General features: G+C 36.1%; 1 protein-coding gene across 5 annotated transcripts in view; it reads left to right on the plus strand.

Moving 5' to 3' along the window:
• NCAPG2 (non-SMC condensin II complex subunit G2) overlaps positions 1–17,313 on the plus strand; it is a 50,116-nt gene that overhangs the window by 9,402 nt on the left and 23,401 nt on the right. For all 5 annotated transcript variants that reach the window (XR_010650946.2, XR_011737788.1, XR_011737789.1 and 2 more), the window contains exons 7-14: positions 4,148–4,242; positions 5,068–5,137; positions 5,835–5,918; positions 8,504–8,599; positions 13,272–13,397; positions 14,280–14,459; positions 15,461–15,613; positions 16,483–16,705. Coding sequence is in view for 1 of the 5 variants with exons in the window: in XM_065832012.2 (XP_065688084.1) it covers positions 4,148–4,242; positions 5,068–5,137; positions 5,835–5,918; positions 8,504–8,599; positions 13,272–13,397; positions 14,280–14,459; positions 15,461–15,613; positions 16,483–16,705 (1,027 nt within the window). In the remaining 4 variants the exon portion in view is untranslated. The remainder of the gene's footprint in view (positions 1–4,147; positions 4,243–5,067; positions 5,138–5,834; positions 5,919–8,503; positions 8,600–13,271; positions 13,398–14,279; positions 14,460–15,460; positions 15,614–16,482; positions 16,706–17,313) is intronic.

A 17,313-nucleotide genomic window follows, 5' to 3' on the forward strand; every position in this document is an offset into this window, starting at 1 on the left:
AAAATATCTTGCTAATCTTAGTGCTGTATTAGGATATTGCAGCAGTCGGGGAAGCTTTTTTGTATCACCCAACAAGGCTTTTTCAATCAGTGCAGTATTCTGCTATCACTTATATCACCCCTGTAATTTCTTCAGTGATCTGTCTAAAGGGAGTCTATTTTGGTAGGAAGTGAACTCTCCTGTGCCTCTCTTCACCTGGCAAGTTGTGGTGGGTTGACCTTGCCTGGACACCAGGTTCTCACCAAGCTTCTCTGTTATTCCCTGTACTCACCAGCTGGACAGGGGAGAGAAAAATACGACAAAAGGCTCATAGGTTAAGATAAGGACAGGGAGATAATAAAATATCTCATGCTGGAAGGGACCCTAAAGGATCAAGTCCAACTCCCTGCTCCTTGCAGGTCCACCTAAAACTAAACCATATGACTGAGAGTGTCATCCAGATTCTCCTTGAGCTCTGATAGGCTTGACGCCATGACCACTTCCTTGGGGAGCCTGTTCCAGTGACCGACCACCCTCTCAGTGAAGAACCTTTTCCTAATTTCCAATTTGAACTTCCCCTGACACAGCTTCGTACCATTTCTATGGGTCCTATTGCTGGTCACAAGAGTGAGGAGATGAGCACCTCCCACCCCACTGCCTCCCTTGAGGAAGATGTAGACTGCAGTGGGGTCACCCCTCAGCCTTCTGTAAGCTGTGCAAACCAAGATCACTCACCAGTTACTGTCACTGATGGGCTTGGCCTTGGCCAGTGGTGGGTCCATCTTGGAGCCTTCTGGAACTGGCTACATCAGACACAGGGGAAGCTTCTAGCAGCATCTCATGGAAGCCACTCCAGTAGCCTCCCTGCTACCAAAACCTTGCCATGTAAACCAAATACACAAGTCACTTATGTCCTAGAGGAAACTAGTTCAAAATAAGAGGGGAATCGCAGTACTTTCTGGAAAGACCCCAAGACAGGATTCAGTTAGATTAGGTGTCTGAAACCAATTTACACATCTACACAGGAGCCTAATCTGTATGGGTCCTGGGAAAGATTTAATTGTGTAAGTATAAGTGAATGACCTGTGCTACGTTTAATGGCCTGAGTTGCTTCAGACATCTGCACAGGGCTGGCACATATAACACAGGATCTGTCCTAGGTCTCTGCCTTCTGGAAAACAGAGTGTTTATTATAAGATTGCTCTATGCTTGGGTAGTGGCATGCTGCCCCTAGTCAATAGGATCAACAGAACAGTTCAGCTTCATAAAGCAGCTACTAAACAGCTGATCACCTGAATCATTCTCCAGACAATTAACATTCTAGGGATTTAAACATCCAAATTTACATGTCTCAGGTTGTGAGCTGAAACCAGACTTGAGTATATGAACTGCCAGGACAGATGCAGAATGATAACTGGGATTTTTCTAGCTCGACAGACAGAAGATTGTCTTGAAACTCAGAGTATTCAAACTATTTTCCTGTTGTTGTAAAACTATTGTGCTTCTGTTGCAAATCCTTCTGGTTTAGGATTTTGCATCCCGATGGAGTTTAGTTTTAGTCACAAGCTGCCTTACGTGTGTTCTCTAGTTTTCCTGCTTGGCTCATTTCCCTGATGGCAGTCTTCTTTTAGCAACATGTCCAGCACGCCTCCAGTGTCTCTGCTGCACCTTTTTCTTACATTCTGTGTCTATTTCTGAAATGCTAATAGGCATACCAAATATTAACATGATGTATGAAATATCTTGAGACAAAGCTGAGCTCCTGTATATCAGAGCTAATATTCCCTTTATTGTCTACAGGCTTGTTCTACAGTTCCTAAGAGAAGTACACTTGATAGTTTTTAGAGTACGTCCCAGAGTGTAGCTTCATAGCAGCTTAAGCTGATGTAACTCCAGGTTGCAAGGATGTTGTCATGGGCTGGCATTCCTGTTTTCCTCTCACTCTGCAGTATGAATGCTCAAGTAACTACGTCATAGGTTGATTCAAGGAGATTAACTGCCCGAATTGATCATATGCAAGGATGAAGGTAAAGGAAAGGTCAGGAATGTGCTATCCTGGTTCTAGATCAGGTTAAACTGATACAGAATTGCACAGTTATGTCTCACTGCAAGATCAGGGAGTTGTTTTTCTGCCTTCCCAGGCTGTGCTATTCAACACAGAGTGGTATTTCTCAGAGGCTCTTTTCAGGCTGCACTAATGGAGTGATCCTCTGAATTTATATCTGTGTGATTTATGAAAACATACTTGTTCAGGTGGCGTTTTCAGTCAAACAGCTGGAGAGCCCTGCAAAGCATATATTAGTGTGTTTTAGAGGTAGGTCTGTTCTGCTCTCTTCTTCCTTGCTAAACTGTGTGTACAACTGACAATGTCAGATGTACTATGTCCACAAGCACAGCAGTACAAGATGCTCAACATTCTGTTAATTCACCAATCCTAAAGATGACAAGTTTGCAATCTTATTCACTTTTCTCTCATGATACTGAGAATGTTGATAACAGTAATCATTTCAGATCCATTGATCACAAGCAGCAGATTAAATTAGAGACACTATCATCTTCAGGATCGGGGTCAACCTGTTGAAATCTAAGGCAAAAAAGAACTGGTTGAACTGCTGAAAGCTGCTTTGTGACTTTTCTTCATTTGTCTTGCTGACAGTATTGTAGAAGACGGTATAAGCTTGAGTTTGGCCTCATCTTTGCCTTAAGCTGTAGGTCAAGACATCCCTGACCTTCTGGTTTGTCAGGGATGTCAATGGGAGAGTGCACCACTGGGACTCCAATATATGTATTATATCACCAAATTGGAGACAAGTGACTTTTTCTCATTATTTTTTTTTTCTTTTATGGCAGAAGCAGCTCTCATTGTCAACAGGAATAATTTTATCAGACCTGCAGACAAGAATCTTGGCACTGTATTTAGGCTTTAGGTCTTGATTTTTATAATATTCTGAATTACTTCTTAACCTGAAGGTATTTTAGCTATCAGTTCCACTAAAGGACAATTTCTGCCTAAATGCTTCCTTTCCTCTACTCCTACTCTATGATATTCCAGCTCAAAGTGTGTCTGGCATTATCAGCCTTATTTTCTCTATTTTGTCATAGATCTGAACCTAGCTGCTGGTCCAACTCGCAATGGAGGTGTCCTTGAACCTCTGCTAATTGTTCTGTGTACCTTTTGAACTTTTGCCAATGTGCTCTTTTATCTCCTTATTAATTCTTCTGATATATTTTTGGCTAGAAAGCTGACAGGTACGAAGGACCCTTACCCACTGGCCGACTTGCCCTTCTTTACGATCAAACTTTTCAGTTTCAGAAGCCGGATGCCTTCACTTCATCTGGAAGACGAGCACGAGTGAGGCTGCCCATACAGATACTGTGTGAGGCTCTAATTCCATAGGCAGATCTTACTGATTCCAGAAAAGCAAGAGCTCATTTCCTCCATCCACAGCCTTCCACTGCCTTTTCTTGCAAAAATAATGTTGCTCATCAGATTTGTTATCACCATGTTTTACTTGGTAAAATGGAAGAAAACTAATTCAGGAAAAAAAAACCTGAATAGTTTTTGTTCTGTTTTCATGAATTAAATCAGCTCCAGGAGGTTTGCAAATTACCTTTCATGAGGCAATAGAACAGGAATTGTCCTTACTAATCAAAACATTTATTTTCCTTAGGGGCTCAGCTGTTCTCTGTGGCTTTGTTCAAAAATGTTTCCATATCCAGCACTGACAAAGCTGTCGTGCTGTTTTATTTGTTCCTTCACTGTCATTACCATGTCATCCTGGAATGACATGGCACTTGACAGAGCTGTGATGTGGCCTCAATGAGGATCCAGAGTTCTAGTAGCATTGCAAAATGATAAAGGACTGTAGAAGTCAAACCAATACAGAATGGAGGTGGAAAAAAATACAGGCAGACACATAATCCATGTGTTCATTTGTTTTGTATTTTCTCTTCAGTCTAAATAACCGTAATGCTCAAATTCTGTTTAAAAATTAAGAATATCCTTTTTTTCGCTGCAACAATTTCATCAATGCTTTTTAAAATCAAACGTGTCATTTCTTTTGATATTGAAGCTCTGTATTTACTGATTTTTGAGATGGCTCTTAAATCCCAGAGGAATAGCCAGTTTAACTTTCCTTTTTTTTCTCCTCTTTTCCTCTCCCAATAGGGAAGAAGATTCTTGAGCTTTTTGTTCAGCTGGAATATAAACTTCATTAAAATGATACATGGAACTGTTAAAAACCAATTACAATTTTTTCAAAGGTATGCATCACCGTTAAGAGTGTTGTCTTCCTCTCTAAAATACCTAGTATATTGATAAATATATCAGAATCCTGAGACCTTCAAGTCTGTTGGATACAGCTACTGTATTGTTTCAACAACTTCATTTAATAGTTTTTCTGCACATGCTTATGTATACAGTTATAGCTGTCGTAAAATGCTTATTTAACATTAGCTAAAGCAAATTACACTCATATAAACGGTGCTGCATTACTTGCAGTACTTGTGTGAGAATTGCAGGTCCGTTTCTGCTTCTGTAAGGTGTTTTATTTTTTTTTTTTCCTATGAGCAATCTATAATTTGGTGAGATTCTATATAAAGACATTCTAAAAGAAGTGACTTGCAGAATCGTAACGTAAGAACTTGACTGATGAATGAAAAATGTGGATTTTTTTCCTTTGGGTTTTAGTGAAATATTACGGAAGTAATACTTTGTATTAAAATCAGAAGTTTTCTAATTCTTTCAGTTAGAATAATGTATATCTGTACATATTTATAAGGAATTTAAGACATTCATTGTGAGACAAAAGAGAAAATATCTGTGCTAATGTGTTGACTTTCACACCATAAGAAGCATTTCCTGTGTTTTTTAATAGTGCTTGGGTTCATTAATTAGCAACTAGTTTTGGTTTTCTGCATTTGTCAGTGTAGACCTGCAATATATTTGCTTCCTCTAAAAATAATGTTGATACACAGAATTGATAATAGTATTGGTACTTACAAAAACCTTCATATTTTTACCTTTATGACTTGTACATAGATATGATTAGGATGCTTGCTTGAAAGTGTTCCCATGTGTTAATACAGGTCCTTGATGGAATACATTTCAGAAGTTTACTTCAGGGCCTGGAAGAAGGTGTCAGGAGAATTCTTAGAGGTAATAATATGCTTGAAATTTATTTAGATAGTTTTGAATTTCAAATGGAGAAGATAAGTGACTTTTCAAACACAGAAAGGTTCCTAAGCAAGCTTTAAGGAATTATTTCCATAAGGGAAGGACCTCATCAGGGTTTTCAAGGAAGAAGACCATGTCATGCTTTGAATGTTTGCCCACTGTGATCTCCTTGATTGCATTTAAACACCTGTAATTCTGCTGCTGAAATATTGGTTCATGCAACTATGCTTATACATATAATGTTTTTTTGTGAACACACTGATTATCTGAGTAATTGAATGAGTGTTTGCAAGTCTATATATTTGATGGCTTAAATATTTATCTAGTTTTTGCAGATTTCCATGGAGATGTTAAAAAACATAATTACAGCATTGCAACAATGCTACAGCCACATTTCAGATACCACATAGTTCTTATTTGCCATGTGGAGGTGCTTTTGAATTCCAAACCTGGTTCTGAGAATCAGATTAATTGTATATTCTGAAATTTTGAAAATTAGTTCAAGCAGACAGATCTCTATCATGGAAAAATTTGGACCTAGTAGAAGCCAAGTAAGAAATAATATCAAAGACTATTTTCAGTTGTTTGTTTTAGAGAAAAATATGAGTTGCTGCACAGTCTACAGTACTTACTATTGTTTTATTGTTTTAACAGTAGCATATGTGTGTTTTTACTGTAGATACTTGAATCCTGCATTCAGGATTTCATGCATCATGGAATTCACCTTCCCAGAAGTTCTTCTGTTCATTCTAAAGTTAGAGAGGTAAGTTTCTATAAAGCATGACATGAACTATTAGCATCAAAATCGAATCAGTTACTAGAAAGTGAAAAACTTCCATTTCTTACTAAAACATTATATTAGGTCTGGCTCGAATGGAATTACTTTTCTATATAGCAGCCTGTGTGCTGCCGTGGCTTGGATTTGTTGACTAAAACAGTGTTGATAACACAGCGATGTTTTGGCTGTTGCTGAGCGGTACTTGCAGAGTGGCAAGGCTTTCTCTTCCCCACGCTTTGTCTCTAGCGAGTAGCTGGGGATGAGCAAGATTGAGGAGGGAGTGCCACAGAGACAGATCTACCAAACTGACCAAGGGATATTACATGCCATATAACGTCATACTCAGCAATGAAAACTGAGGGAATGTGGATTTTGGGGAGATAGTCGTTGGTTGGAGACTGGCTAGGCATTGATCCACTTGTGGGAGGTGGCCAGTGATAGCATTTGCACCACCTCTTTTTTGCGTGTGTGGTTTGTTGGTTGGTTGGTTTTTTTGGTCCTCTTTCCTTCGCTTATGAAACTGCTTTTATCTCAACCTGTGGGTTTTCTTGCTTTTCTCTTCCAATTCTCTCCCCATCCCCACCGGCAGCAGAGTGAGCGGCTGTGTGCTGCTCATGACCGAGGCCTATCTGCCACAAATACTTACTTAAAAAGTAACATATTCTGAAAAACAATATTAGAGCAAATTTTAGGAGGAACCTGCTTATAGTTTTGCACCAGATTTGTTTTTGATGCTCGAAAGTAGAAATATAAGGAGATTTTCCAGAGTGCCAGAAATAGTTTTTGCTATCTGTTGTCAATGTTTCTCTTTACCTAGAGAATTGACCTTTCTAGAGCTGATAACAGGGATGAAAAGTCATAAGCTCCTTGAGGCAAATTTAATAGAAGGATCTGGACTGAACTTGTTTTTTCTTTTTTATCCATCTGGGAGTTTTGTGTACATGTTTATAGGGACAAACCTTGATGCAGTTACAGATTCTAGTTGTCTATCTGTGGCTTTAATTCATGAGTAAGACTTATGAAGCAAAATGAGAAGTGCACAAGGCTTTTTAAGGCAAGGCATTTCTATTTGATCTATGCCCCTTCACCTCCCATGTTTTCCCCCAAATATATAGATACTGGAGTGTACAGTATGTGCAATATGTAGCTTGATACAGTGGTATAGAATCCTATACTGATTTTGTTGTTTATTTTGGTTTGGTTTTTTGGGTTTTTGTTTTTAATAAAACATAAATAGATTCTCATATCTACAGTGTTGATTGCCTTGTCCTCTGGTTCCTGATTGATGGAGTAGGCTTTTGACAGGGCATTTCATATTTTCCAGGCTCAGAAGCTTATGATTTTGAAAGAGGACAGTGATGTAAATAGATCTGTCTTTGAGTTGCAGGGGAGTGGGTCTTGTAATTAACTGGCATGATGCATTCTTCATAGGTATGCAAGAATTTGATTTTAAATGATCCTTTAGAATCCAGAAATTTCTGTAGCAATTAGAGTAACCAACCACAGTCATTCATGTGAGCAAAGTTTGGGCTATTTTACTGAAAGAGTGAGGAGGGAGGGGAAAGCAACACACACAGCTCTCCGTTCTGAATTCAAATTTCTGATTATAAAATCTGTTCATTTTGCAAAAATCTGATACTCACTGTTTTAATGAGATTTATTACAAAACAGTACTGATTTGCCATTAATCTTGGGTTAGATCCATCATTCTCTTATAGAAATAAGAGCTCCATAGTCTCTTCTAATTTATATCTTGTCTTTAGTGTATTCAAAACCAGAGAAAAGGGATTCTTCCACCATGGTGTTTTTTCTGTAGGTGCTTTTCACAGGTTTCCCTGTCTAGCTGGAGCTGTGAATACCTGAACTGTTCAAAGTTGCCACTAGAGGGTCAATTTCTTTTCAAACTGTCCAGGGGTTTGGGTGGAGGAATTACTTCCTATCAAGTTATATGATGTCCTTTATTATATTTTGCTCTGCTCTTCTGCTTTCCTTTTTTGTCTCTGTAATTCAGATCCAAAAATAAAAGGAGCTTTTATCTAACTAGACACAGTTCTGTGTCGAAATGAGTACTAATACTTGCTTTTCATCAATGCATACAGAATGTATTACGTTTGTAGATTTATATTTGAATAAGTCCAGTTACCAAATAATGTTCCTTTGTTCTTAACAGAGAGCTTGTTAATTTATCTGTAGTTGATAATTACATGGTTTCAAAGATATTTATGCTAGTTACTCTAAAGGTAGAGGTTTTTACTGTAACAAAAAATGAATGGTTGCTGTGAAACTGACTCTAGCCATGATTTCATTTCTCAGTTGTAGTTCTTCATCTAGATTTATCAAATCTATAAAGTTATAAAATGTGATATTTATTAGATCTATTTCTTTGTTATGATTTGCGAGACTTTTTAATAGAATAGAGGGTCAATTAAGATGTCTAGTTTTGTCATTTTCCATATTATGGAAAACTCTTGGGTCTTAAATGATGAAATGAGACAACTGCACACTTCTTGAATGTAGAATGTTCTGTTGAAATGATTTTTGAGGTTGGTTGGTTTGTTTGTTTTTCTCAGATGCTAAGTTATTTTCATAAACAAAGTAAAGTTCGTCAAGGGGTTGAAGAAATGCTTTATCGATTGTATCAACCTATCCTTTGGAGAGCACTGAAGGTAATTATCCTTTTCAGAATATAGGACTGTTTCTCCAACTACTAAATTTTCTATCCCTCCCGTGTGTTCTGTTTTTAATAATTGCTTTTAAAATAAAATGGCTATGGAAAAAAAAATCTGTGTTTAGCATCTCAGCTGTAGCAGAGTAACGTTACAAGTCGTAATTAGACATAGTTTGCACAACAATATTCTAATTTGTTAGTATAATTTACTTCTGTAATTCAGTGTTGTTTACAGGTACACAGAGTGCTTTCCAGGATTATGGTAGACAGTGGGACCAACATTAAGTTGGGTCTTCTCATCTTATGAATTTGGGAATTTTGTCTTTTCTTGTATTCTGTTTTCCATGTTCTTTACAGAATGATTAGTGCTTTTATCAATCAAAGCCAGAAAAGTTCAGAGGATTATTTAGTCTTACCTTCTGATTAATTGCCAGCCTTAGAATATAGCTCAATTAATTTTCTTAGAGTATTATTTAAGAAAGCGTTTTCTTCTAGTTTGATTGTATGTGGAAGCATTCATGCTATGGATGTGCTTTTAATCAAGCATTCAGAATGAAATTTCTGACTTGTAGTACTTTTGACGTTAGTGTGTATGCCTTCTGTGGATTGCATGCACAGAGTAAAAGGGTGCCTACTGCATTTTACCTACTCAATTGCACTTCACAATAAAGATAAGCCAAGCTTTCTTCTTTGTGAGCAGCTTTTATTTTGTCTGAGGTTATGAAGTTCTTTCAGAGAGACCATACATGTACCACTTGTTACAGACAAATTAAAGGCTGTTTAACATTTACTGGAGTTTTATTTATTCATTGGTCATATAGCATCTTCTCTAACCGTGGGAGAAGTATTTAAACACTCTTAAAGTTAAAAGTATTTCAAAACAACTTACAAAGTGGTTTAAAATGGATTTGAGAGCTACAGGAAGGAGCTGAGAGCTGTCTGGTTTCAGTAGAACCCTGTGGTAGAAGTGGGAAGATGAACACTCATTGCTAGACCACTCTCTGGTTTGGTGTTACATTAAAGATGAGATCCCATCCCTTTAGAATTAATATAAACAAGATTCCTTCTGAATGAACCATAAATATTCTCAGTGCAAGAGAGTAATAGCTACAAAGCATGGCTATCTTTAATTTCTACATTTCTGTCTCTAAAAAGAATAGGGGTATTTTTTGGTGGGTTTTTTTTTTTTTTTTGCTAGAGTAGCAAAATTCCTGATCAGTGTCCCAGAAAAATTTCAGAGTGGTTAGCAAAACATGGTATTCTGTTCTTAAGGGAGTTGCTATCTATAAATGGAGGCTAGTAATTCACTTTGAAAGCCCAGGACTCAGATATAAGACTAGAGTACTTTGGAAGAATATTCTATCAAACCTTATTAAAGTTGCATAGATTTGTTTGGAGAAATGCAACAGAAAGATTTGTCTTGAGGACAAAAGGTTAATTACAGATTTGCAGCAAGAGAGTGGGAGAAATTCCTGAATCCAGAGTGGTTCACATTTTTGACAGCTGCTATTTGTAATTTTCACATCACTAATGGTTCCATTGCTAGAACAAATCTGAATTTTGGGAAGTTTTTTTGGTGTGTTTTGTCAGTTGGATGTGTTTTTTGGTGTTGGTTTGGGGCTTTTGTTTGTGGTGGTTTTATTGTTGACAGCATCCAGGTATGTAGTTAAGCACTTTAAGCTTAGATATTAAAAGGTATATCAAATAAGTTATGGAGATTTTGTTTTAATACAGCAAAATAGTCTAACTATTATGAACATGTATTGCAGAATGGTAAAGGGAGGCTTGTAAAAAACTGAATGCAGCAATTACATGAATCATGTAATGATTCAGTACAAGAAGAGACTTTGAAGTCCAAATGATTCAGTACCACATTTGTGAAAGGAAATATATGACTTAACGTCAAAATTAATGATTTATTTTTGGATAGGCCACTGCCTTGCTGTGTGACTTTTGTATAGTTTTATTTTTCATAGAGTACTGCTGAAGTACATGTCATTGTTATAACTTGCTGTGACTCAGAATCGCCAGTAATTTAAGATGCAGAACTAAGAAGGGAAGCTTATGATCATCCTTACTGGTATGGATTCTGCTCCAAAGCTTGAGATGTCAGTTTAATTTTGGATAACAAGATTGCTCTTATTTTAGCCAGTGTAGCCCTAATTTAATATAGTGCAGAACAAATCACTTTGTAACACTGGTTGCAAAGCGGAAAGGGAACTCATAGAAGGACCTCTTTACCCCTCCTTTTTGGAGGGTAATGCATAGTTCTCGGTTTCTTCTTATGTTGCTTATTTTGCACAAACTTGGATCACACAAGCTTCCATTGTGGCTTTTAGCTACACATATTTTATAGGCATTTTTGCAACTCTCAAGTTTTTATAATATAAGCCCTTGTGCAATTTCATCCTTTTTCATGACTTTATTGTGAAAAGTAAGTTTCGTGCAAACAGCAGAGACAGTGCGCAGTGATTGGTTAATAGTATAAGAAGCTAGGTAAATATAAAAATATGGATATTTATTGTCAGATAAGTAGTGATTAAGCTATTTCTTAACAAGCTCAAAAAGTCAAGGACCACTCCTGCAGGAATTCAAGCTGTTGAAGGAAGTGATTCCTTTAAAGTAGTGTGTTTAGATGGGTTTTTTAATCCTCCCACACTTTTAAACTAACTTCTACTGGGCCACAGGAGTGTTTTAAATAATTGGAAGTGAATTGCAAGGCCTGTAAGATCAGGTGGAACTTTAAAGAAACCTCTGAAAATTAAGTGAACAAAAAAATATTTAAAATACTGTTTAAAAAGGTTCCGAAAGTTCCTCAGAGTATTACAAGCATAAAGGTAAAGCAGCATTATTCATTTAAATAACTTCAGGCTCCTCTTGCATGGAAAAGTCAGTGTGGAATAAAATAAGAATTTGAAGTCTAGCTTCCACTTCTGTGAAGACATTTTCTCTATTATGAGCTGGAATATGCAAATACATGTGGGATAAATTCCAATTAATTAAAGGCAGGAATTTAAACTGTGGGTACTCAGTTTAGAATTAAAGTGAGCTTAATGGAATTCAGCATAATGCACTTAGAAATTTTATGAAAATTAACTTTCTGGGATGGCCACGGTAGACAAGGTCTAGGTTATTGCACAAAAACGTTCTTGAATTAATTTTCACATGAAGTATTAATGCACGAGAGCTGTTTCACCCTGAATTCACATATTAGCTTGTTATGCATAAATTCTTCTATATAGGCAAGCTCAAAGTTAAAGGATTTTCTACAGCTTTATAGGATTGAACTAAGAATTATAATATTTTCAAACTGTTTGTATTATCCATGATAAATAAAGTAAAACACAAGTCCCTTACTAAAGAAAGCATATATGGGCTTTATTTGCCTCCTTGGTGTTAAATTTAGAATTGCTATTAATTTTATTGGCTTGAGGAATTTGGCATTTTTTGGTTCTATGCAGAGATGTTACCCACCGTATGTGGATCAGTCCAGAAGCAAAATACAAAATAAATCGTAAATTAAATAATTGTTGCTCACTTCTTTTGTGCTTTTCCTGCTTTTATTTGGCATTAGTTTATTTAGTTCTAAATATTACATGGTTATCCTCATTTTTCTTTCTCCTGCCTTTGGTCCGAATGTCTCATATGACAAGGAAAGAAGAAAATTGGATTATTAGAGTAGTCAGGAGTTATCTTGCTTTTAAAATTAAGCCTACTTTGCTTGTTTTATTAGACCCTGTGTATATATTTAGTCTCATATATATGTTTGTTTTAACTTGAACCCAAAATCTGAAAAAAATTCTTCCTTCCAAATGGAGCCCCCGCTCTCATTATTTCGCTGTCTCTGATCAAATGTAGTCTGATGGTTAGATTTCAGATTTCTCCCTCTGATACCTTGAATTTCATATTTTCTTCTTTTCATTGCCTGCTCTGTGTTTCTATCCTCTAAGAGTCCACAGGGCCAATTATTTTTTACTGACTGACTGTCTGAATATACACTTTATTCATTTTTCTTTACATTTGGGGTTCTACAACCAGTGAAATGTATAGTTCAACACACTGAAAACTATTCAAATTGGTAAAATGTCTGAGGGTTATGAGGCTTGCCTCAGATTTTTGATGAGCTGCCTGGAGCTCAGAACATGGTCCTATTACTTATGTGCATAGATGCAGAACTGAATATGTTTATGTTGGATAAGTTACTCTCCAGGCTTGCTAGTACTTAGTTCCTAAATGTTGTTTTATTGAGCTTTTCAATTAAAACACAGGTCTCTTGACAGGCAATTTAATTAAGTCTGCTTGAATTAAAGATTCTTGTATTCGGAAGAGGATCTTTAAGGTGACCAAGAGAAATCCCAACTGCTCTTAATTTCTTCAGCATTACAGAGAGCAGAAGGACTCTTGAGGGTCACTGAAGCTGATATGCCTTGAAAGCTGGTTGTATTAATAACTGAGGTTTGACTGAATGGGCAGAAATGTAAGGTTAAAAAAGAATGAAAATAATATGTTACTATAAGTTCTTCCATACATTTAAAAATTAATCTTTTCTATCTACTTAATTAAAAATAGTAACTTGCTGGAAGTGTTTAGAGAGCAGTATTTGACAGGATATGCCTTTTGATATTAACAGTCTGTACTTATTGAAATTCTTTTTTCCTTCATTCTAACAGGCCAGAAACTCAGAAGTTCGCTCAAATGCAGCATTTTTGTTTGTTGATGCTTTTCCTGTGCGTGATCCCAGTTTCAGTGCTGAAGAGATGGAAAATGAAATTCAGAAACAGTTTGAAATACTTTTTGTAGGTTTTTAATGAAGCTAAAATGTTAAAAACCAAAGTTCTGTCAAATAACTCAAAAATAAGCTGTCGATGGAATTAAAATTTATGGAATTTCGGGATAGTATTCACAGGGAAATGCAGGCCTGTGAGGCAAAAAATACAAAAATAAATAAATGTTTCAAATTTCATGTTGACAACATATGGGACAACTCTGAAAAGGAAATATTTAGGATTGTTATTCATTAACCTGTAAATGAAAGATGCTTTTGAAAGATGCATGAGTAATGGATCTCGATCCTTACATAACCTAATATTGGTGAAGAGAGCTTTACATTTGATACGTAAGCATTCAGTGGAAGCTTAGTGATGTATTACTGAATACTTTGGAAATGAAATATAATGGAGATAAGAACCTAAAAAACTCTTGACCACTCCAGATGGATGAGAATGGGTATAGTATTTTCATCAAGAAAATGTTCGGGGAATCTTGAGTATGGTCTTTGGAAATGTAAACATCAGATAATTGAATCAATTTCAGAGATATTCTCTTGTTACATAGAGCAGTGGCCAGTGTAAATTTGTACATAAATAGAAGTCTAAATAGTCTTACTTAAGTCACAGATGCAAGACTTAATGTGACCTATTTAAAAAAAATAAATTCAAAAGTCCAATTAAAAAAAAAAAATGTTCAATATTTGTCTTAATTTTGCTTTGGTTTAAATTTCCTAGTTTGATACATAATAAAATGCCTTGAGAGAATATTAATATTACAGTTCTTTGATAGTATGACAATTTGCATAATGATTAAAAGGTGATGGAATGCTATTTGTTTATAGTAGGTTGTCAAACAGCAGTAGAGTCACAATAATGTGCATAGTCACATTGTTCTTTTGTTTGTTTTAGAGTCTCTTAGAAGATCCTCATCCAGTTGTCCGCTCTACAGGGATACTCGGAGTTACTCAGATAACAACCAAATACTGGGAGATGATTCCTCCAACAGTTCTTGCTGATCTTTTAACAAAACTAACTGGAGATCTGGCATATGATATAACATCTGCTGATGTTCGATGTGCTGTTTTTAAAGTAAGTCTCTTTTTCTAAGTTTAAAATCATGATTGTCATTTTTACATTGATGCATAGGTTTCTAGTATAGGCCGCTTTAAGTCATGGAAATTACTTATTCTAAAAAATGACTTGCACAAAAAAGTTCCTATTACACGCAAGTTTTGCACCCGTTTTAAAAAAGCAATGCATTTGGGATGAACAAATGCCATTTTAAAATAGTACTGGTTGGCACTTAGCATTTTTAGTCTTATGTACATTGTTTGGACCTGATAATCTAGTTATTTAACTATTAGAAGTTATGCTTAGACTTGAAAATGTATGGAGGCAGGTTCCGTTATGTTTCAACGTCACTGGTGCACTAGACATGCACAGTTACATTATGATTTTGTGCCCCACTTGGTGGTTTTGAGGTGTGGATGAATACAGTTATGTACTGTTTCTCTGGAAATGCCAGCCTCCCGTGCATTATTCAGTACATCAGGATTGGTTCATCTTGCATATTCCTGGCATCTGGTGAATAACTAATAGCTTAGACAGAAAAATGAACTCCATAACTGGTATTTTCACTTAGAAATTTTGTGTGTGTGTCAATTCAGCCTTAATTTGGAGCAATCTTCATTTTAATCCTCACTTGCTCCACTACAGCTGCATGGGGGTTCATACTGTATAAGCAGGAAGTACTGATTTAAAAATAACTTGGCAAAACCCCCCATATTTTTAATCTGAGATTGGCAGAGTTCAGGGAGCTCAGAATTTTACCATGAAAAGTACTTGACATTGTGCCCTCAGGTAGAAGGCAAGACCGTGGCCCCGGCGTAGATCTGAAGCTGCTTCATCTGAAACGAGTTCACTGAAAATTTGAAATAACCACAGCAATTTTTACTAAAGAATATTACAGGAAAAATACATGTGCAGTGTCTGTCCTGACTTAATTTAACCTTAGAAGTGTCATTGTCCAGTTCAACAATTTTCAGGTACATCTTTTTTGCAAATCCATTCTATTTTGTTTTTACTTGCAGTGCCTACCGATTATTTTGGACAACAAACTAAGTCATCCATTACTGGAGCAGCTCCTGCCAGCACTCAAAAACAGCCTTCATGACAATTCAGAGAAAGTGCGAGTGGCTTTTGTTGATATGCTGCTGAAAATTAAGGCTACCAAGGCTGCTAAGGTAGGATAAGACACATTTGATAAGTAGCAAGAAGGAGATAAAATCCAAGGCATTTATTAAAAAAAAAAAAAATTATCTTTTGAGACTACTGCAGTATTCCTAAAAGGAAACAAATTGATGCTTAATGGAGTAATACTCTTCAGTTTTTGCTACCATTAAAGCCAGGAGAGAGATAATTCTCAAGTTCAGGGATTTATTTTGTTTTAGGTATTAATTAGTTCTTTAGGCATATTGGATACCTTCTGTTTATGATAATTCTAGTTTGAAATCACAGGGGAATTAGAACTTAAGATTTCACAAAAATTACAAACGTGACTAGTATTACTGCTGGCATTACCAGCTGTTTATTCTTTTTTAATTTCATACCCTTTAATTACTGTTACAAATAAGCTAGAGCTCTGCTAATGATGGGATGCACTGATGCTTTGGGATGATTTTGGACAGGGTCTTCTTGTATACAGGTTTTTAGGGTGTCTACCATACTTGTAGGTAGTTTGGTCCTACTTTGTCTTATGATGAGAATATGAAACCTGGCACAGAATGATAAATCATTAGATTTTGTTGTGATGTAGAGTAAATAATTCTTCCCTATACCTATGAGCTTGAATTGCTTGAACCAGAATTTTACCGGTCTATCAAATACAGGGAGATTTCGAGGTGCATCCGAGCAGTAAAGTCATGTCGCAGCAATATGTGACCTCAATTAAATGCTGCTATTTTGGTAAAAAAAAAAAAAAAAAAGCTCATGCTTTTCTCATAAATGCTATTTGAATTTATTGAGACTTTTGATGTGGACAACACTTAATAAAGGTTACCATTTTATCTTCAATTTTTTAACTAACTTAATGTCTTTTTCTTGCTTTAAAAAGTTCTGGAAAATCTGTCCCATGGAGCATCTTCTGTCTCGTCTCGAAGCTGATTCACGGCCTGTGTCACGACGGATAGTGAATCTCTTATTCAACTCCTTCTTTCCCTTTAACCACCCTGAGGATGTGTGGTGTGAGCGCTGTGTTAATCTAATCCAGATGAATTCAGCAGCAGCTAGAAAGTTCTATCAATACGCATATGAATATACTGCTCCCACCAATATAGGTAAAGTACCAAACCTTATGAGTCTTTAGAAATACTAATATTGCATCATGGAATTGCTTTTAATTTTTTTTTCTCTGAAGGTGCTGTATTGTTGCCAGATCTTTTGTTTTTGTGTATAGTTTGTAGTTTTTTAAATTCTTGACACCAGCAATGAACTCTGATCACAACAATCATAAGCTTTTTCAACAATGAAGAGACCAAATCTTTTTGTTTCTGCTCTTATGTGCTGTACTGTACTCTCTAGCCAAGGTGGTTTCTATCCAGTCTCTCTTTTCAGCTTTTTCCTCTTATGTACCTTAAAACTATCTAAGTTAGTATTTATTTATCATGCAGAAATAGTGAAATAAAATACTTTGGTGTCTCTAGTGATTTCAGATCTTTATGTGGAAGATTCTATAGAAGGTGAAAAATATGTCTGATAACTTGATTATCTGGGACTTGTGGATCAGTAGTATTTTCAAGTTGCTCAGAGAAAATCTAAGCAGCCCTCTTTCCTATTAAAAGCTTCAGAAACTTTCAGTGGAAAGGGTATGTACTGCACATAGTATAGATGCTTTTTATAAAAGTGCTATTGAACCATGTAAAATCAGGAAAAAAATGTTTCAAAG

Source organism: Patagioenas fasciata, chromosome 2, assembly GCF_037038585.1.
Source record: "Patagioenas fasciata isolate bPatFas1 chromosome 2, bPatFas1.hap1, whole genome shotgun sequence".
Lineage (NCBI taxonomy): Eukaryota > Metazoa > Chordata > Aves > Columbiformes > Columbidae > Patagioenas > Patagioenas fasciata.